At 37.2% G+C, this 23,239-nt stretch overlaps 1 protein-coding gene across 3 annotated transcripts in view; it reads right to left on the bottom strand.

Annotated features, from left to right (window-relative positions):
• Positions 1-228: 228 nt before the first annotated feature.
• The window catches only part of NPFFR2 (neuropeptide FF receptor 2), a 101,886-nt gene continuing 78,875 nt past the window's right edge, over positions 229-23,239 (bottom strand). For all 3 annotated transcript variants that reach the window (XM_060654900.3, XM_060654901.3, XM_060654899.3), the window contains 3 exons: positions 19,933-20,282; positions 10,559-10,658; positions 229-4,140 (listed from right to left, as the gene is read on the bottom strand). In XM_060654900.3, coding sequence (XP_060510883.2) covers positions 3,291-4,140; positions 10,559-10,658; positions 19,933-20,282 — 1,300 coding nt within the window. In that variant the 3' untranslated portion in view covers positions 229-3,290. The remainder of the gene's footprint in view (positions 4,141-10,558; positions 10,659-19,932; positions 20,283-23,239) is intronic.

The following is a 23,239-nucleotide window of genomic DNA, read 5'->3' as shown; positions in this document are numbered from 1 at the left end:
ATTTCACCCAGAAGTCAGACTCATAATTTCTGAAAATATATTTTTTAAAATGTAATTAAATAACTAATTGAAAAGCTAGTGATATAATTCCTGGCAAAATTATTTATCTAAAATTTTAGTCATCATAATACTTCGGATTTCACAGTAAAATCAAAAGTACCCTTGTGAATCCTTCAGTAATATGTTTGTGAGAAATATTTCATGGAAAAACAATAGTTCTTATTGGGGAAAATTTTTTATTTATTTTATTACAATTCACACAGATCATCATGTTTTATCCTAGAAGTAATGAAGAATGCAGAGTAACAAATTCATAAGTAAGAATACTTGTTCTGATATTCAATTTACTCAAAATCAGTTATTATTCACCTACACAGTTAGGACAACATGCTGAGCTCTAGAGATATGAAGATTGAAAAGCTGCATCTTTGCCCTCAAAAGCCCAAAATTAAAAGAGGAAGGCAAATACATAAGAAAGCACATATGCAACGTACAGAGAAGTGATGCATAGTTCTTGTCCATTTTTAGCCCACTGTCATTCCTCCAGACTTGAGATTTTCACTTACATTTATTTTTTTCCAGTTTCCCTTTAGTTAGAATTCATATGCTACATCTATGTCAGCCTCCGTAAGTCAATCACTGTGTGACACTTAGGTAAAAGCTGACACACAAGTAAGTGCTCAGGGATTATGTTTTTTATCCAGGATTAAGAAATGTGACTTTTTCCACCTGACTATTTAGTACACGTAACAAATTGCACACATGATTATTTGAAGGCTAAGCACGGTTTCAAATGTTTTATGCAATATAACTCATTTAAAGACAAAATTATGAACAGGTACCATTATTACCCCATTTTACAGATGAGGACACCAATGTACAGAGGGATTAAGTAACTTCGACATAATCATGCACTGGGTAACAAGCAGAGAATCCTTGATTTGAACCTGTCTGCCTTGCTCCAGTGTCTGTCATCCTAACTACCACACACACTGCCTTTGTGTCATGCTGGTCTTACTCACTGACTGTGGTGATCCTTGTTCCACGTTGTAGTCAAAAACTAAAACACAAAACTTAGATCTGTACTGAAATTCATACAGCTTTTTATACTCTTTGGAGTACAACTTTCTGTATAAGTTCATTGAAGCTGAATTTTTCTTATTTGTTTTGCTGTATTGAACATGTGCTTCATCTGTACATGTATAATTCATAGGCCATTATCTCCCATTAAGGTAATGCACCATAGCACGGTCCCTAAGCCAGGGAGCAGCATGGGCAACACACCTAGAAAGGAGGGCGTTCTCAAACTAGAATCCCTTAAGAAGCTAGTGCTCAAGCCAGGCAGAGGTATGATTGAATGGAAAAACTGCTTAAATACTATAAATAATTTGTATTTTTCTCTTACAAAAAATACACTTCAAACATATCAAAGAATTAACTACAAAAAAGGAAAGGAAGTGTATTTTGTACTTTTGCCATAACACGTTATCACAAATTTAGTGACACCATTTCTGTCCATCTGTGGACCACTGAAACTAAAGAGGCAGGTTATCTGCTTCCAAAACACAAGCATGGAATAACAGTTGTAGATATTTCTGTTCAATAAGGGAGAAAAATGGAAGGAAAAAAGAAGTCACTAATCCCAAGAAAGTCTGAAATCTAGTCAGGCAAATTCCATTAAGTTTAATGCTCTGTGGCTTGTGGCCTAGATTGTCTTGAACAGACTGTTAGTAAAAATATGGATAACCACTCTGCTTGGGAGGACTCAAGAAAATGAGCACAGTAGAGAAAATATATCACTTTAGATAATACCTACATTGTCACAGACTATTGGTGGAAATACACATATGAAAGGGGGTTGAAGTTGATAGAAGGTAGTTAGATGACAAGTAAGGGTGTGGGGTTTAGTGATGATGAATTTCAGGTGCTGACAGAATGTGAGGATGCCCATTAGAAAGTAGGAGTCCAACAAAGTAACCTTCAACGTTTACTGTAAATAGTACTTCGGTAACTGGGGGCAACGGAATAAATGATCAAATTCTATACCTAGACTTCAAAAGTTGTCCTTCCCGATTGTAGGAAATAACACTTTTCATCACTCTTGGCCTGAACCAAGCAATTTTTATTTGCCAAATTATTTATTATTTTCAAATTTTCTAGGGACTAATCTCACCCTAGAATAAAAGCTAACATTTACAGCTATTGCCATTACATAATTGAAACATAGCAGAACCCAAGGGTTTGCAATTCTCTTTTTAGCAGTGGTATTAGTTTACTAATTCAGTAAGAGTGCTGGATTTAATTGCTGTACCCAGCAGGAAATCTGGAGTAATTGGTCTTTTTTTGCACAGACTTTACTAATGATTGTCACACATCTTTGACTCAGCCCTTCAAAGGAGAGTGGTCATTCTCCAATGTTGGCCAAATGTTGCATTACTAAAGGATTTGCTTCTTGGGGTACCTGGGTGGCTCACTCAGTTGAGCGTCTGACTTCAGCTCAGGTCATGATCTCACGGTCTCTGTCTTTGAGCCCCGGATCAGGCTCTGTACTGACAGGTCAGAGCCTGCTTCAGATTCTGTGTTTCCCTCTTTCTCTGCCCCTCCACTGCTCATATTCTCTCTCTTTCAAAAAATAAACATTAAAAAAAAAAAGATTTTCTTCTTTGTCAGAGATTCTATTAGGGGGTCAAACTGGCATCCCAAGTCATCTCTAAGAAATATGGGTTCAGCTACAGCATGAATTTTATTTATGAAAATATTAAGCCAACAATGTTATGATTTCACCAACTTTAACTGTACTCTTTAAAAGAAAAATCAACCTTAAACACAAAGAAATAGTGTCTATTTGCTATTGCGGTTCTTCTAAGAAAGCTAAGTATATTTTAAAAGCACAAATAATTTTGTAGTCTAAAATTTCAACTCCAAAAGCAAAAAGAGAATTGACAAAATGTACTCTCATGCAAATAACTGTCCATTTATCGTCATTTGGAGAAAATAAGTGCATGTGTTATATATATTTGTATACACATAATACATGTTTGACTCCTACCCAACTGGCTAAATTGGAAAAGGTCAGGCTTTGAAAATTGTTCCTAGAAAATGGATTTATCCAGGAAAACTTGTGAGTCTCTACATATTTTATATACCATAAGATTGGATATGAACTATTCCACTTCTGTTCAAAGAGGGCTTTCAGTACATATTTTCTTTAGAACATTCTTAGAATTCAAGTACAAAGCTATAGAAAGCAATAGTATTTCTGTATATAACACACTGTATAGTTAAAATAATCATACCAGCTCTTTTAAAATCTCATTGCTCTGGGTGACTCCCCCTAATTCTTCCATCATTAATTCTTGGTTGGGTTTTTCAGCACTTTTCCTACAAAGCAAATTTTCCTCATGTGAATTTTGAATTGCAGGTCCTGGGGCTAACTGATGAGATGTACTTATGATCACATTGTTTTTAGCTCTTACGGTATAGGTTTCCTTGGGCTTTGCTCTTTTTTGGCAGAGCTGGAAGTGAAAAGCATCTTGGAATGCACGGTGAAAATTCTCATTGAAGAAACCATAAATGATGGGGTTGACGCTGCTATTGCAAAAGGCCAGCCAATGTGCAAACGGGTAGATGTAGATGTTGATAACCCGCAGTTCATTTGGAGACAGGTCAGCATAGTCTGAGAGCATCATCAGTGTCCACAGAGGCAGCCAGGAGAGAATAAAAAGCAGAGCCACAATCAGGAGCATCTTAATGACCTTCTGTTTCTTCTTGGATACCACGTGCCACTGCTCCTGGTTCTGTTTGCCTGTGTGGGGCACTGTCATCTTGAAGAGTGAAATTCCAATCCTTCCATACATAATAACAATGAGGGACAGGGGAGCCAGGTAGATGTTGGCGAACAGCACAGTGGTGTAGATCTTCCTCATTTCCTGATTTGGCCAGTCTTCCCGGCACCAGTAGACTGGACTGGTTTTATTCTGGGAGTTGAGTCTCACTTGGTAATATTTTTCTTCTTGTACATGTAACATTATTGCAGATGGGGACATAATGGCAATGGCCAGGACCCAGATGATCACAATAATGACAGATGCTGTCTTGATAGTGAGCTTTGGCTTAAAAGGGTAGACAACACAGCGGAACCTGCAATTAAAGGCAAACAGCAGTGGACTTGTAACTTTTGACCAAGTTGTGAATTGAATTTAATTCTCCCACTCACATTCCCCTCAAAAAGCATAGAAATTTACCATTAGCAGTAGAGAGGCATGCATTGATGTCTTTTGTAACTGATATAAATTTCAACTCAAACTATGAATAAGTGGAGTATCAGACGCTATTAATAATAAAAGTGATATTGGTAACTAGCATATATTGAACATGAATAGTTAGTATTTTGTTTTAGGCTCTTTTTCATTGGTTTGCTTTGATGGTCTTTAAGGCACAATAGGCTTAAAAAACGTAAAAACTCTTGCCCACAACTACACGTGATTTAAAACAGATAGTTTGGCTTCAGAGACCATATTGTTAAATGCTCCTTTCATGACCTCTGTGCTCCCCTCCCACATTATCTGTGTGCTTAGCCAACTGAACATTAGCAAGATGACATAAACAGAAACTTGACACAGAGGCACCCAACCAAACCACAGCATCATGAGAAATGTTTAAGCATTCTTGTTTCAAGTCACTAAAGTGTTTAAGAGTCTGAGAATTTCCATTATGAGTTCTGATTACTTGCTTTCCAGACGTTCTATGCCCTCTGGTGAGCACGAAAGTTCAATGTCAGTATGTAGAATAATGCTGATTTCATTTTACTGCAATTTTGCTTTTATGACTCTTGATGTTATTATTCATGCTCATTATAATCATACCATAAAGAACTGTGTAATATTTTATATTTTTCAAAGTATTATCACCTAATTAATCTCTGATTTTTGTGATGACTCTATAAAAAGGAAATGTTATGAAAACTATTACTTTCCAGATCAGCAGATAAGAAAACTTAAATTAACATGGAGTTGCTGCTGAGCCACTTAAAAGCTTTATCTGACATATCTTCATATACTAATTAATTTGAACTTTAATTGCTCTATTGTCCTTCATTGCATGGGTAATGTCTGCTATCTTAAACAAGTTTTCTTCTAGTGTTTTTTATTGTTTATTTATATTTATTTGAGAGAGAGAAAGAGCACAAGTGGGGGAGGGACACAGAGAGAGGGAGACAGAATTGGAAGCAGGCTCCAGGCTGTCAGTACAGAGCCTGATGTGGGGCTCGTGAGATCATGCGAGATCATGATCAGAACTGAAGTCAGACACTTAACCAACTGAACCACCCAGGCACCCCCTTTCCTCCCATCTACCTACCTTTAAATTATAGGTAACTTTATAGGCACAATTCTAGGTATTTTGTTCTTTTTTTGCAAACCAACTATTGGGTCTTCAAATATTTTTTCATTCATTCAACAAATATACATACAATATGTTCATATATATGTGTGTGTGTGTGTGTGTGTGTACACACACACACACACACACACACATATGTATATGAACAAAAAAGAAAATGCTGTCAGAAAATGGCCAAAGAAAATATTGTGCAATTATGCTAAAATCATGCTGGAGTTTAGATTTGGCCAGTAAGTTACTCAGGCTTTGCTAGAGAAACAGAGTCAACAGTATGCATAAATATATAGAAAGATATTTAAAGGATTGGCTCATGCAATTTGGGAAGAAGTCCCAAGATCTGCAGCTGGCAAAATGGGGACCAGGAGAGCCCATGGTATAGTACAGTTCACATCTAAGGGCTTGAGAACAGGATAGCCACCGATATAAGTTCCAAAAGCTATCAGGCTCACAACACCAGAAGAGCTAATGTTGCAGTTCAAGTCTGAAGACAGAAAAAGACTGATGTCTCAGCAATAAAAGGCATTTAATTGCAGGAAGGTCAGCCTTTTTGCTTCTTTGTTCTATACAGGCCTTCAACTGATTGAATAAGGGCCAACAATAGTAGGGAGGGCAATCTTTTACTCAACCTATTGATTCAAATGTTAATCTCATCAAAAGTACCCTCATAGACACACCCAGAATAATGTCTGACCAAATATCTGGGTACCACATGGAACAGTCAAGGTCACACATAAAATTTATCACTACAACCAGTTAGGAAAAAAAATCTCAGTATTCTATCTCAAGCAATGGAAGATAGTAGACTTGTTCAAGACCGTTAGCACCCAGAACTGATGGGATTTTTTTTAATATGAAATTTATTGTCAAATTGGTTTCTATACAACACCCAGTGCTCATCCCAACAGGTGCCCTCAATACCCACCACCAACCCTCAGTTTGTTCTCAGCTTTTAAAAGTCTCTTATATTTTGGCTCCCTCCCTCTCTAACCTTTTTTTATTCCTTCCCCTCCTCATGTTCTTCTGTTAAGTTTCTCAGGATCTACATAAGAGTGAAACCATATGGTATCTGTCTTTCTCTCTATGACTTATTTCACTTAGTATAATACCCTCCAGTTCCATCCACATTGCCACAAATGGCCAGATTTCATTCTTTCTCATTGCCAAATAGTATTCCTTTGTGTATATAAACCACAATTTCTTTATCCATTCAGCAGTTGATGGACATTTAGGCTCTTTCCATAATTTGGCTATTGTTGAAAGTGCTGCTATAAACATTGGGGTACAAGTGCCCCTATGCATCAGCACTCCTGTATCCCTTGGGTAAATTCCTAGCAAGGCTATTGCTGGGTCATAGGGTAGATCTATTTTTAATATTTTAAGGAAACTCCACACTGTTTTTCAGAGTGGCTGCACCAGTTTGCATTTCCACTAACAAGAGGGTGCAAGAGGGTTCCCGTTTCTCCACATCCTCACCAGCATCTATAGTCTCCTGATTTGTTCATTTTAGCCACTCTGACTGGTGTGAGGTGGTATCTGAGTGTGGTTTTGATTTGTATTTCCCTGATGAGGAGCAACGTTGAGCATCTTTCCATGTGCCTGTTGGCCAATTGGATGTCTTCTTTAGAGAAGTGTCTATTCATGTCTTCTGCCCATTTCTTCACTGGATTATTTGTTTCTTGGGTGTGGAGTTTGGTGAAGAACTTATGGGATTTAAAGAGTGACTAGATAGAAGTTGGAGAGAGAAGGAAAGTTCAAGAACAGATTGGATGCGTGATACTATCATTCACTGATTTGGGAAAATGAGAAAAGGAGCTAACTTTTTGTTTACTTATTTTGTGGGGGACTGGTAGAGAAGACAAGTTCAATTCTGGGTCTATTTTGAAGTGCTTGTTGTTGGATATGCAGGTGAAGTTATCCAGGGGGGATTTTGAATATAAGTATGAAATTTAGGAGAAAGACTTAGTCTGGAGAAATAGGTTTGGGAGATTTTTTAGTTTGGCTTCCTCTAAGAGCTGACCCTGAGAAAGGCATTCAGATGCAGGTAGTTCAGATGGACATGAAGGTGTGATGGTTTGAAAACATGTCCTCCAAATTCAATTCCCTTCTCCATGAATATGAGCTGGTTTTAGTGACTCACTTCTTTTTACACTTATTTATTTTTGAGAAAGAGTGAGACAAAGCGTGAGCAGGGGAGGGGCAGAGAGAGAAGGAGACACAGAATCTGAAGCAGGCTCCAGGCTCTGAGCAAGCCTTTCAGCACAGAGCCTGATGTGGGGCTCGAACCCACAAACTGTGAGATCATGACCTGAGCCGAAGTCAGACGCTCAACCGACTGAGCCACCCAGGCGCCCCTAGTGACTCACTTCTAATGAACAGGATGTAGAAGTGACACTACATGACTTTCACTGGCACTTAGGACACACGTGCCTTAGACTACATGTAAGAAGGTCAGCTACCTTGAAGCTGTCATGCTATAGAGCCCATGTGGAGAAAAACCAGTAGGAATAAAGTGCCTGAGAAGACTCAGTTCTGTCTCCTAGCTGTTTAAGTCCTCCCAATCTGGGCACCACCATCAGAGTGGGGTTTTATGGAGCTCCCCTCCCTGATTCCAAGTGGAGCAGAGACAAGGTATATTTCTCTAATCAGGGAATCTGTCCACATCACAGATTCATGAGCATCATGAGCCACTAAATAAGTGGCTTGTTTTGGGAGGTGACTTGTTATATTACAAAAAATAACTGAAACCACAAAGAAATGAAATATGGATTGGAAGGCAGATAGCAAAGGGTATGTCACAGGTGACCATATTTTCATCACTTTTTAAAAGACATAAAACATGACAGACACTGCTGAAATTCTCTTGGTAGTTCTACTCAATCCTTTTCCATTTTACTCAGGAATCTTGACATTGCCATGTAGCCCTCCTGTCGGGGCACCTGGATGGCTCAGTTGGTTAAGCATCCAACTTGAGCTCAGGTCATGTTCTCAAGGTTTGTGCATTCAAGCCCTGCATTCTTCTCTCTGCTATCAGTGCAGAACCTGCTTCAAATCCTCTCTCTCTCCCCTCTCCCACTTGTGTGCGTGCACATACATGCAGTCTTCTCTCTCAAAAATAAACATTTTTAAAAAATGAACACCAATGTTTATTTCTAAATCTCTAATTAGGAGGCATACTAGAAACCGTGAAAAAGAAATTAAGGGATACTTAATACTAAATGTAATGAAATAAACCTGATAAACTCAAGATTCAAGTAGAAAATACAAAGGATATTACAGTCTTTTAATTCACTGTAAAGATGACATAAATAATTGTAAAATTAAGATATAGTACTACAAATATTCACAACTAAATAATTTAGTAGTAGCACTAGTTAGTAGAAAATAATAGTAGTAACAGGATATGGTAAATTTGGAAATAATTAGCTTCCAAATTTTAATGTAAAAAGATATCTGGCATTTGGTGGCTAGCATATATATATATAAATTTTATTCTTCTTACATGTAAACCAAAAAAACTGGATGTATAAGATGGGTTCTTAAAAACAGATTAATGTTGGAAATAGGATCTACTAGTTGTTTTGCTTTTTTTAATGTCAACAATTTTATTGTATTTTTTAAACACTCTCTCATCTACATGTATGTGTTGCTGACTGGTTAGTTCCTTTTTGGTCCTTTTCCTTGGCTGGGGAGACATCTTTCAGGACATTGTTCAGTTTCCTTCTCAAGTATCCCTTAATTGCCACTGCCTTAACACATGCACACATCCCTCCCATCTAAGTTGTTACAAAAGTTTAACTCTTTTTCTTTTCTTTAGTCTTAACACAACTCTAAACCCTTTCTACGTGTTTTTCTAAAATGAAAATCTAGTCATTAGTCCCCTACATAAAAGATGTTAGTAGCAGCTCCCTGCTGTCTTCAGGACAAATGGAAGACAGATCCACAGACATGTGTTTTGTTTTGTTTTACAAAGAAAGAAGCTCAAGCAGGCTCCACACTCAGGGCAGAGCCTGATGCAGGGCTCCATCCCAAGACCCTGGGATCGTAAGCTGACCTGAAATGAGTCAGAGGCTCAACTGACTGAGCACCCAGGTGCCCCAGGTCTATCATAGACTTTCTGTGACCTAATGTGCTGTTCCACCCTCCCATGTTCTAGCTGGACTATCTCTCTGTACTTCTCTTGACAAGTATCCTCCTATTTCAATTGCCGTATATATATCTCTGTCTTAAAAGATGCTGTTTCCTCGGTTTCTTTCCAAGGTAAATTTCTGACCCCTCAAGATTTAGACAGATATGACCTTTTCTGTGAATGCAACACTCCCTGTCCTGAGAAGTAACTTGATCACTCTCTCCTTTGTACCATTGTTATGTAAGAGAGTAGTATTCATTAATGTGTCTTGTCTACCTCTACCAGAGTGTGGACTTCTTTAGGAGGTACTTTGTCTAATTTGTTTGAGATGATATACAACCCAGCCCATTACAGGCACACTCAACAATATGTGTAAATGGATTATTAAATTTTACCTTAACATTTGGATACAATATCAGATTTATTTCACATTTTCACCATTAGAAAATTCAATATTCTAGTGTGAAAAATATATAAACTATGCTGTTATGAACTTCAGGTTTGTGTCCCCCAGAAATTCATACGTTGAATAGGGTTGAAACCCTAACCCTTGGTTGTATGATATTAGAAGCCATGACCTTTAGGAAGTAACTAGGTAGAAGAGATCAAGAGGGTAGGTTCCTCATGATAGGATTAATGACCTTTTATAAGAATAGGAAAAGACTAGAGTTTGTGCTCTCCAAGGAGAAGATAGCCTTCTGCAAACCAAGAAAAGGTCTCTCACTAAACACAGAAGATACTGGCATCCTTACCTTGGACCGTCCCGCCTCCAGAACTGAGAAATAAGTTTTTGTTGCTTCAGCCACAAAGTCTATGGAATCTTGTTAGAGCAGCCCAAACTAAGACACGTATCATCCCTAATTATTTAATTCTAAAATATGAAAATTTCAGTAGTTTTATTACTGAACCTTTAGTAGATAGATACACCTTGCTCTTAAAGGATAGATATTATGGATATAGTTTCGGGCAAATATAACCAAATTTGGTAGATAATAAGTTTTTCTCTGGACTCATATTTTGGTGCTGACTTACCTATCCACAGCTATTGCAACTAAGGTAAAGACTGATGCTGCAACTGATATTCCCTGAATGAATCCGCTGATCTTGCACATTGTGCTTCCAAAGGGCCATCCTGAAAGGGAAATTGAAACAGTCTTTGAAAAGATCATACTTGTTTTAATTTCACGACAAATATGAACAGAAAAGCATGAAATCAAGACTGATGCAACTATTTCCTAAATGATATCCAGGAAACAATCAATGTTTCCCATTATTTTCATTAATATCTCCAGAGCTGTTTTTAGTATAGTGCTATTAATGTCAGAACTCCTATGGTAGTTACAACATTCTAGGCACTGTGGTAAGTGTTTTGTATCTATTAATTTATCTAATCCCCCAAATAGACTTTCAAAGGCTTTATTCTCTTCCTCATGATATAGACTAGCTAATAAACACACATATATCACATACCTTGCCACAGCTGGTTAGCAACATACTTAGGATTTCAATCCCACTTGCATGGTTCCAGAGCCTAAACCATTAACCCTTATGGAATAATGCCCTTTAAATGAGTAAGACAGGAAGAATATTGGTTTTATAGTTTTGAAATGTATGTACCCCATAAATCATGGGGAACAGGAGTCACATGTAGAATAAATAAAATTAATATTTATTCATATATAATGTAATGAGACAATTTACCTCAGAAGTACTTTGTTATAGAGTGAATGTTTGTGCTCTACCTGCCCTCCCATCAAATTCATATATTCTAGCCTTAAGTTTCAATATGTTTGGAAGTGGGGCCTCTGGAAAGTAATTTTATTTAGATGATGCCACAAGGTGGTGCCCACATGATGGGATTAGTGCCGTTAGAAGAAGAGGGAGAAAAAAAAAAAGCTTTCTTCTCCAGGAACATGCACAGAAGAAAGGCCATGTGAGCACAAAGCAAGAAGGTAGCTGTCTACAAACCAAAAAAAGGACCCTCACCAACAAGCTGACCATGCCAGCACCCTGATCTCAGACGTCTAGCCTCTGGAATAGAAAGAAAATAAATGTCTTTTGCTTAAGCCACCTAGTCTATAGTATTTCGTTATGGTAGCCTGAGCTGACTAAAACGTATTTCAAGAATAAAGAGCACTTTGCATAAACAAAAATAGTCCATTTGAATTACTTTCTAAGTAAACTTCATTTACTGGAATGTTTATAAAAGAAATTAGTAAAATTATTATAACAGGTTGATATAAACACCCCTGCTATTATAAGAAAGTAATCATATTCTTCCACTAGCAAATATTCTCGTTTCCCAAAAGATAAATTTTAAAAATCTGAGAAAAAAAGAACATTCATTTTCTTTTAAACAGATCTGTAATTTATTTTTTAAAAATATTTGTACCTAATTTAAAATATTCCCAATAATCTAAATGATCCAAGTCTACCAGAAAAACCATTTTGGCATCTATCCAGATCATGTTAAAATAGATGCTTGAATGACTCTCCTCAATAGAAACCAAAAGTGAACACATTTTCCTAGTCCTAAAATATGTTTGGCTGTTACAGTATTAAAAAGGCAAAAAGGAGTGTCAATAGCCTTTGGTCAAAAATAGAACATATGACTTATCTCATCTCCCTCACTAAATTCCACTGAAATGAAAGCACCAGAGAACAAAGAACTCAAATACACAGAAAGAAAATAAAGCTGGGAAAATGACACAACTGGCTGAATCATGAATAAATACAACCAGATGCCACTTGTTCTTCCCCTGCTAGCAGAAGAATGGAGGTTACTCTCTGAGGAAGTAAAAGCAGAGGGGCTCTAGACTCCGAGTCAGCAGGTGCAAGTGTGGTGGGTACCGCAGGTACCACAATGACGCACAACGATGAAGTGAAAATATATGCTCTGCATGCGGTCCTGCTGCCCAGAGACCCACTAGGCTCTGGAACACAGCAGCCAGTCTTACGACTCCCATGGCAATAGGTCAGACAATTGCCTTCTGGGGAATGTGATCCTTCCAAGAACACTGATGTGCAATTTTTGACAGTTGTGGATTTCCCAGCAAATGAGCCAGATTAATGAGGCTAAGAGTGGGCCTAACCTCAAACCTAAGGCATGCAGAGGTCCAAGGAAGCCACACCATGTCTCAGTCTGAAACACAAGTAGCTAAGCAGCAATTGACAGATGGGAAGCCTCGAATATAAAAGTGGCTAAAATAGGAAAAAAGAAATTTAAGAAAAAATAAATAAAGTAGATGAAAAATATAAAAAGAAATTATTACTTCAAACCTTTAGCCAGACTTATAAGAAAAAAGGAAAAAGGCCACAAAATTACAAATGAGAAAGGAGAAACCAACACCACAGAAATACAATTATAATTATTATGAAAAACTATTTGCCAACAATTTGGACAACCTAGAAGAAATGGATAAATTCTCAGAAGCATATAACCTACGAAAACTGAAACAGGAAGAAATAGAAAACTTGAGCAGATCAATTACCAGCAAGGAAACTGAATCAGTAATCACAAAATTCTCAACAAAAGCTCAGGAACAGATGGCTTCAAGGTGAATTCTACCAAACATCTAAAGAAGTGTTAATACCTATTCTTCTCAAACTATTCCAAAAAATAGAAAAAGGAAAACTTCCAAATTCATTCTATGAGGCCAGCATTACTCTGATACTAAAACCAGATAAAGATACCAAAAAAAGAGCACCACAGGCCAATATCTCTAATGAACATAGATGCAAAAGTCCTCAATGAAATACACCAAACTGAATCCAACAATTAAAAAAAATCATTCACAGTGATCAAGTGGGATTTATTCCTGGGTTGCAAGGGTGGTTCGGTATTTGCTAATCAATCAACATAATACATTACATCAGTAAAATAAAGAATAAGGATCATATGATCATTTCAGTAGACACAGAAAGAGCATTTGACCGCATTCAATATCCATTCATGATAAAAACTCTCAACAAGTAGGTTTAGAGGGAACATACCTCAACATAAAAAGGACATATATGAAAACCCACAGCTAACTTCATCCTTAATGATGAAAAACTGAGAGCTTTTCCCCAAAGATAAGGAACAAGAAAAGGATGTTCCCTCTCACTTTTATTCAACATAGTGCTATAAGTCCTACCCACGGCAGGCAGACAAGAAAAATAAAACGCATCCAAATCAGTAAGGAAGAAGTCAAACTTTCACTATGTAGATGACATGATACTCTACACTGAAAATCTGAAAGACTGCCAAAAGACTGCTAGGACTGATAAAAGATTTGCAGAATACAAAATCGATGTATAGATATCTGTTGCATTTCTATACACTGATAATGAAGCAGCAGAAAGAGAAATAAAGAAAGCAATCCCATTCACAACTGCACCAAAAATAATAAGATACCTAGCAAAGAGGTGAAATACCTATACTCTGAAAAGTATAAAACACTGATGAAAGAAATAGAAGATAACACAAAGAAAGGGAAAGACATTCCATGCTCATGGACTGGAAGAACAAATATTGTGAAAATGTCTGTACTACCAAAGCAACCTACACATTTAATGTGATCCCTATCAAAATGCCAATAGCATTTTTCACAGAACTGGAACAAACAATCCTAATATATGTATGGAACCACAAAAAGACCGCAAATAGCCAACGCAAACTTGAAAAAGAAAAGCAAAGCTGGAGATATCACAAGTCCAGACTTCAAGTTATATTACAAACCTGTAGTAATCAAAACAGTATTAAACTGGCACAAAAATAGAAACATAGATCACTGAAACAAAATAGAAAACTCAGAAATAAACCCACAATTATATGGTCAATTAATCTTCAACAAAGTAGGAAATAATATCCAATGGAAAAAAAGACAGTCTCTTTAAGAAACCTGGAAAAACTGGACCACTTTTTTATACCATACACAAAAATAAACTCAAAATGGATTAAAGATCTAAATTTGAGACCTGAAACCACGAAAATCCTAGATGAGAACATAAGCAGTAACTTCTCTGAGATCAGCCATAGCAACTTCTTTCTAGATAGGTCTCCTGAGACAAGGGAAACAAAAACAAAAATAAACCATAGGGACTTCATCAAAATAAAAAGCTACTGCACAGCAAAGGAAACAATCAACAAAACTAAAAGACAACTTATTGAACAGGAGAAGATATTTGCAAATGACATATCCAATTAAGTGTTAGTATTTTAAATATATAAATAACTTCTACAACTCAATACCCAGAAAACAACCCCATTAAAAAATGGGCAGATGACATGAACAGACATTTGTCCAAGGAAGACATACAGATGGCCAACAGACATGAAAAGATGCTGATTAACATCACTCATCATCAGGGAAATGCAAATCAAAAGTACAGTTTAATATCACCTCACGTCAGTCAGAATGGCTAAAATCAACAACACAAGAAACAAGTATTGGCGAGGATGTGGAGACAGAAGAATCTTCTTGCACTGTTGGTGGGAATGCAAACTGTTTTCCAGAGTGCTGGAAAACTGTAAAGAGGTTCCGCAAAAATCTAAAAATAGAACTACTTTAAGATCCAGCAATCTCACTACTATTTACCCAAAGAATAAACAAATACTAATTCAAAGGGATACTTGCACCCCTATGTTCATAGCAGCACTATCTACAATACCCAAGATATGTAGCAGCCCAAGTATCCACTGATTGATGAATGGAAAAGAAGATGTGTCACACACACGTACATGCATGTGCAATGGAATATTATTCAGCTGCAAAAAAAGACTGAAATCTTGCCATTTGCAATTACATGGGTGGACCTAGGGATTAAAATGCTAAGTGAAGTAAGCCCGTTAGAGAAAGAAATACAATACGATTTCACTCATATGTAGAATTTAAGAAACAAAACAAACTAGCATAGGAAAAAAGATAAACCAAGAAACAGATTCTTAACTATACAGAACAAACCGATGGTTACCAGAGAGGAGGTGGGTGGGAGGATGGGTGAAATAGGTGATGGGGATTAAGGAGTGCACGTACTATCATGAGCACTGGGTGATGTATGGAATTTTTGAATCACCATTTGAATCACCAGTACAGCTGAAACTAATATAACCCTGTTAACTGGAATTAAAATAAAAGCATAAAAATAAACCTCAGAGATATAACACATTTTATTGATGAAATGTACACGATAGTATAGGAAACATGCAGAAAATAAAATAGGTCAAAGAATTTAAAACATGAGAGCAGAAATGTGGAATTCAATATAATGTCTGGAAGAGAAAACTAAGAAAATCTTTGAAAAAAGAACAATAAGGAACAGAAACAAGAAAGATGAACAAAAGGCAACCAGAACCTCTAATATCTGACTAATATGAATTGAAAAAAGTAAAATGGAAGAGAATTATGCAAGAAATTCCCCAGGATTAAGGAACATTCTGTTTCTGATTGAAAGAACCTGGTTTGTGTCCAACACATGAAAAATAAAAAGACTTATGGAAGGCATAATTGCCTGAAATTCAGAACACTGAGGATAAAGACAAGCCCCAAGTTTTCAAAATGCAAATCATGATAAAAGAAGAACATCATTAGATTTTTCAACAGTAATATCAGGTTTCCCAGCAGTAACAATAGACAACTCTGTTAAAATTCTGAGGGGGAAAAATTGTCCAGTCTTAATTTAAATACTTCATACAGCTAACCATAATCAGGTATGAGAGCAGAATAAAGATAACTGCAGACAAACAAGATCTCAAATGTTTTTTCTTTAAAAAAAAAAAATTAACGTTTATTTATTTTTGAGACAGCATGAACGGGGGAGGGTCAGAGGGAGTGGGAGACACAGAATCCAAAGCAGGCTCCAGGCTCTGAGCTGTCAGCACAACAGACCTTGAGATCATGACCTGAGCCGAAGTCAGACGCTTAACCCACTGAGCCACTCAGGTGCCCCTGGTTTTTCTTTTTTTAATCTTAATGCACACTTTCTCAGGAAACTAACAGAGAAATAAACCAAGAAAGAAGACATGGTTCTGGAAAACAGGGGATTGAACACAAAGAGTAGTAAAGAGAGTCCTTAGGGTCTCAGCGAAGGGACTTCCCAGAGCAGTAGCAGCTGAGCTCCACGCCTAAAAAGCAGTATGTCTGAATAGAAACAAAAGGGTAGAGAGCACCAGCAGGGTATCTCCAGAAAAAAAAAAAAAAAAAAAAGATGCAATTCACAAGTTACCTGACATGTCTGAAGGTATTAACAAGAAATTAACACTTGTAGAAGAGAGGTTGAGGTTATATTACTTACAGGTACATACCCCTAACTAAGCAAATCAAAATATGATGCCCCTGGGGTGCCTGGGTGGCTCAGTTGTTTAGGCAACTGACTTCAGCTCAGGTCACTGATCTCACAGATCCTGAGTTCAAGCCCCACATCCGGCCCTGTGCTGACAGCTCAGAGCCTGGAGCCTGCTTCAGATTCTGTGTCTCCCCCTCTCTCTACCCCTCCCCTGCTCATGCTCTATGTTTGTCTCTCAATAATAAACGTTACAAAAATAACATTTTTTAAATAAACGTTTAATTTTTTTAAATAAAAAAAATACGATGCCCTTATTAAATTCAAGAAAAAAGAAACTGATATCACAGCACTCTTTCATATTGATATCATAGTCCTTTCAATCAAAAATAGCATGTGCTTAATCCTGGGGAATTTTCTTGTATTAACATTCATGCCTCAGCAGAGCTAAGATACAAATAATAGGAACATATATTCTGCATACTGACAACTAAAAATTATAATAACGTTGGGAAAATGAGAGGAGGTAAAGAGTGTGAATGTGATTTTGTGTGTCTATATAAATGCATCAGATTGCATGTGTACACAATTCCAGCCAATCCTGTTTTCCCACCTTCACATTCAGCAGTATGTGGCAGTTTCTGTGAATTTATGTTCTTTTGCTCTATGTCATTTCAGTGGAGGCTGCTGGGGGAAATACCTCTTGTGGTAGAAGATTAGAAGAACTACATCACATCTCCCACAGTGTGAAGATAATACCTTTTATAATGGAAATATGTTATTTAGAAACATGAGAATAAATACCAAAAATAAAGGCAAGGTGTTGAATGTGGCTGCCTCCTGCGAATGAGAATCAGGGATAAGGAAGGGTAACATTAAGGAAGAGTTTAGATAATAATTTCTTTATAAATATTTATAGGGGGAGATAGAACATTTCTTACTGGCAAAGTTAGTTTCTTGAGAGCGATAACAATAATTTAAATCAATTGTTTTGCTCTCTTTTTGCCTTGCCCAGTGTCTTAAAAATGTATATTCCTTGGGGCACCTGGGTGGCTCAGTCAGTTAAGCATCTGACTTCAGCTCAGGTCATGATCTCACAGTTCATGAGTTCGAGCCCCACATGGGGCTCTGTGCTGACAACTCGGAGCCTGAAGCCTGCTTCAGATTCTGTGTCTCCCTCTCTCTCTCCTCCCCTGCTTGCACTCTGTCTCTCTCTCCTTCAAAAATAAATAAACATTAAAAAAATTTTTTTAAATGCACATTCCTTTTTGTTAAAAATATAAACCATTTTTAAAAATAAGTACATAAAAAACACAGAATCTATGCAGTACAGATGCTAGAAGAGGCATTCTTAAACTCTCCCTGCTTCCCCCCTGCAGAGAAAGGAAGGCAACAGATGTCATCTCTAAAGATAAACCTCTTATTCTTCAGTGCACTGATCTTGAATGAAGGGGTAGGACCTATGACAGGGCTCACACTACTCTAAATATTTTTGATATGTTCCTATTGTATCATTTTTTCTTATACATATTTGGAATATGAGTATCTCTCATGAATACCACTCACTCATTAATACAACAAATATTTATTAAGTGTGGGGGATAAGCTTAGGAATCCCCCAGGGTTACACCAATGGGTTAACAAGGCATAAAGAAATACAAAGCCATAAAATTCTCACACCCAAGTTTGGGTACACCAGATTGGCACTCCAAGAATAGGGGGGTGCAAAGACACTCCAAAAATAGGGAGGCACAAAGGTGCCAGGAATAGGGAGGTCCAAAGGCATCCCAAAATAGGGAGGGGGTTCTGAGCCCCCCAAAATAGAGACAAAGGCCTGAAATAGAAATGGCGCAAAGTTGCCCAATACATAGGAATAACAAGATTAGATATTCATGATGAAAGCACCGCAAATTTAGTACTATAGCAGAAAGCTGCTTTCATAGGAGAAGAGGGCCAGGGTAGGTAAATTGGTGAATTGGACTATGGACTGCTGCACTGAAGGCAAAGCAGCCCAGAGCGGAGATAATTAACAAAAGAGAAGGGGCCTTGTTAACCCTGAGGTTATGCCCCATCTGTCTCATCCCCTAGGCTGGCAAAGATAAACAGGCACGACGCCTCCTGTCTGCCATTAACAACTATCTACCCATCTGCCTGGCACCTGGATTTTGTTTTATATTGACCCAAACCCCAAACACTGTATATCTTCAAAATCCCCCTTTCCCCATCATGTCCCCAAGTTAATGTTCCTAGTTTCTTTGTCTCTTTGTATACAACCATCACGTTTGCAAGCCTTCTGATTTGAATAAATATGGGACAAGGACCCTTACTGGGGCTCTTGTCTTTTCCCGGACATTAGCCGTCTCTCGTTTTAATCTTGAGTCTGCTCTTTTGCTGGCCAAAAGAGAACTTTAGAGTTGGAGTCTACAACAATTAAGCAGGTATCATGTGCCAAAATTGTTCTGGGAGCAGGAGATCCACTGCCCCTGCACTTCCAGAGTGCATGACGTAGCCCTAGAGAAGTAGCACGACAGGCCACAAGGACTCGAGGGCAGCACCCTAACTGATGCAGTGTTAAGTTACTCATATTGCATATGTACATTGCCACTGATTAAACTACCACTTTTTGTGGCACACAGGACTGCTGTTCCGTCTTCCCTCAAAGCTATTGGAAATCTCCCTAGCTAACCACAAGAGGGCCCCGATATCTGTTAGACTGAAGACGTTATATCATTTGAAACCAGACTTTACCAGTTCCTTGAACTTTACAGTGTATAATAGTCCCAACATTTTTACTACATTCTATGTGCCCTGAACTGTATTAAGCAAATTTAAAGTCATCAGTAAAGAAACATTAGATCTCATTCTCTGATGACCTTCAGTGAACTCTATAAAAATGACAGTTTCCACTCTTCATCTCTGTCACTTGCTTTATTTTTATCCATAATTCTTACTGTTCTTTGACTACTTATCCTCCATCTGTTTATTGTCTTTCTCTTCCTTTAGAATGTAGGCCCTATGAGGGCAGGTACCTGGAGCAGTTCTTGGAACTCCACAAATATTTGCAAATGAATGGATGACCCTGCCATGGGTACAGGAATGTGGGACAAACATATCATCCTTGTACTGCACACATGTCAACATACCTGCTATGATGTTGTCCAAGAGCGTGATAGGCATACAAAATATGCCAACCAGTAAATCACTTATTGCCAGGTTCAAGATAAAGAGATTAGTGACTGTGTGCATATGCTTGTTCCTCATTACAGTAAAGCAAACCACGGTATTTCCCACCATGCACAGGAAGAAGATCAGAAAGTAGGAAGCGATGAAGACTGCTGCTACTTGAGGCTGGTGAAGATAGTAGTTCACATAGGTAATATTGATATCTGAGTATAGGTGATATTTTGTGCCATTGACACTCCAAATATAATGCCAGTTTTCTGAAGAGTTTGAGTCCCATTTCTCACTCATGATGGACCTGAACAAAGGAGAGCTAGAAAAGAAAAAAGCATAATTAGAAACCAGTAGAACATAAGTCAGTTCTGTGCCTGAGTTTAAGAAGAATACTTTTAAAACACTATGGAATTTTGATGGTCCTTCTATAATAATTCATGAATGTTGCATGGAAATGAGTTATATAGATCATTCAAATTACTAGGATTTGTACCAAGAGATTTGAAATGTACAATTTGTGTCCTAAGTAACGATTATTATTTTTTATTTCCTCAATAGGTTCTATATTTCACTTTTTCATAACACCTCATACTCATTTGCAAAGTTTCAAGAGAAACTCTGTAAAGGAAACCTTCCAAAATTCCCCTTTTCTCCTGTCTCTAGGTATCATAACCTGTCAAAACCTACTTGTTCCTTTAAGGCTAACTTACAGGTTTTCAGCTTTCCTGGCAATTGAAACAAGATGAGGTGTCTATATCTTCAAAACTCCCATAAAATAAGTTTTTTGTATATTCCTTATTCTGCTTTGACTCTGTTAATTGAATATTCTTTTTATGTACTTCTGTATGCAGAGATAGCCACTATACTGTGAATCTCTTAAAAGAAGTCTATGCTACTTGCCTTGGTTTTACTTAACATAATTCCATTCACATATATTCAATACAAATTTTTATTTAGAATCAATATATCTTCATGTAGATATTTCAGTCAACCTTGTGTATCAGAGGTCCTCAAGAACATGCCCATGTTTGGTGATTTACTAGAAGAATTCAGAGGACTTAGCATATAGTGTATTCACAGCCAATATTTATTACAGCAAAAGGATACAACATAAAATCAGCAAATAATACGGCACGTAAGGTAATATCTGCAGGAAACCAGGAACTAGCTTCTAAGAGTCTCCCTCGGTGGAGTCACACAGTGAGATTAATTCCTCTAGCAATGAGTTTGACGACATGTGTGAAGTGTTGTCTACCAGGGAAGCTCATTAGAAACTCAGCATCCTAGGTTTTTAATTGAAGAATGGTCACATGGTACCTTCCTCCAAGCAGTATCAAAATTTCAGACTCCCAGATGGAAAGTACATGTGCAGCATGAACAATGTCTGTACAAACAGATTAGGTATAATGAGCCACTTCAGTCACTTATGGACACTTTATGTCACTTTAGGGAACTGTTTCTGATTTACGTTCCCAGACTCTAACCAAGGGCAGACCTTGCAAGCAGTCCTTTCTAAAGATGTCAGGCTCTGACCTGCTCATTAACTCTTTTCTGCATACGTTGTTTTCTGCAACTGGTTGGACAGAACGTTATATGTGCCCTTAAAGGGAAATAAATTTGATAGAACACAATTGAGCTCCCATATTCTTTTTTTTTGGGGGGGGGGTAATTTCATGGACTTTGAATTGGTAAGATAATCAGACCCCAGTTTACATTAACGACCTCATTATCACTCTGCATTTTTCAGTCTTTCACCAACTACATATCTGTATCATTTTAGGGGAGCATGTTTATTCTTGTAAATACTGCATGGAGATCAAGATATGTAGTATTCATTTCAAATACTCAACTTTGGATAGTTTTCTCTATTTTAGGTACAGGGAACAAACAGTAAGTAAACAAGGTAAATTACTACAAAACAAGTATATAAACATAAGTCAATAAAAGGGGATCATTTTCCCCCCAATATTTTGCCATTTTATTTCTTCCCTTTCCTCTAATTTTTAAAGCTCATCTCTGCTTTTCTATGTTTAATGTCCCTAAGCCCAAACAAAAATGCAAAATGAAAAGAAAGTGAGTGTGGGATGGGGTGAGGGTTAGGAGAAAAGAAAAAAGAATGGAATCTGAGTAAGACTAGATATACTCTACCATACAGAGTCAAGCTGAAAATGTCTGGGTCCAGAGCCTGACACTGAGAATACCTACTAGCTTGATAAAAATTGCTTCAAAGTATCCAAAAGAAAAGCATTCACACAAATATTTAAAGATATTTGTATCCAAGGCAAGGAAATGCCATAAATACAAATGAAAACTGCATGACAACACTGTAGGTTACTAAATATCACTGATAAGAAACCTCTGTCCACAGATTCAATTAGAGCTGAAAAATATGTTGGGGGAAATATAAGACATAATGCTTTACATTTTCACATTCTGTTTTTCTTATGCTCCAGCTTAGAGCAACCATATCTTCGGGGATAACAGTGTTTGGAAGGTTGAGATGGAACAAGGTTTTCAAAACCTTCCCGTGTATTAACTTAAACTCCATGTCAGTTGTTGGAGAGGTGAGTGTTTCTTTTCCTCTTCTTCTAATGTATTATTGATAAACCAAAATAAGATTTTGTTTTAGGAGCCAACATGGATTTCACTATTCCTATTATTGGCTTGATGACTATATTTGGCAAGGTAACATGCCAACACGCCATATAGAGGGTAAAGGAGGAACCTGTCATATTTAAGTGTTAACTTCCTCCTGACACATAATTGTAAAATTTTGTATGTGAGGCCACAGCTTTGGCTATTAGGTTAACTTATAATAGTATAACTTTGGGGATATCATCACCCCTAGTATTACTGTAGTGAGACAGAGAAAAGCCAGGTCCTGATTGATTCTAGGGGGATCCACTTATCTCAGTTTAATACACCAAGGAAAATTGCCCTTTGGTATTCCTGCATCTGGCATCTTTTTCACTGGACACTTAAAAGTTCTATACAGTTGATTAAAATGCTTTAAATAAAATCAATCTCTGATTGAATATCTTTAAGTCTAGAATTAAAGTATACTCTGTGCATATTAATTCTGTAGATGAAATAATATAAGGACTAAGAAATTTGTGTATACCAGTTTCTAGAAGGCAGATTGATAGTCTACCCATATCGATGGTTCAATAGTTTTAGAATATTTCACTGAAAATGTGTAATGTCTTTTTAATAACAAAGTCTAAAGTTTGTAAGTTAGTATTTTACAAGTTGAGTAAATTAATTATAAGCCATCTT

This window comes from Panthera onca, chromosome B1, assembly GCF_046562875.1.
Source record: "Panthera onca isolate mPanOnc1 chromosome B1, mPanOnc1 haplotype 2, whole genome shotgun sequence".
NCBI lineage: Eukaryota > Metazoa > Chordata > Mammalia > Carnivora > Felidae > Panthera > Panthera onca.
This window is presented reverse-complemented; position numbering and strand designations above follow the sequence as displayed.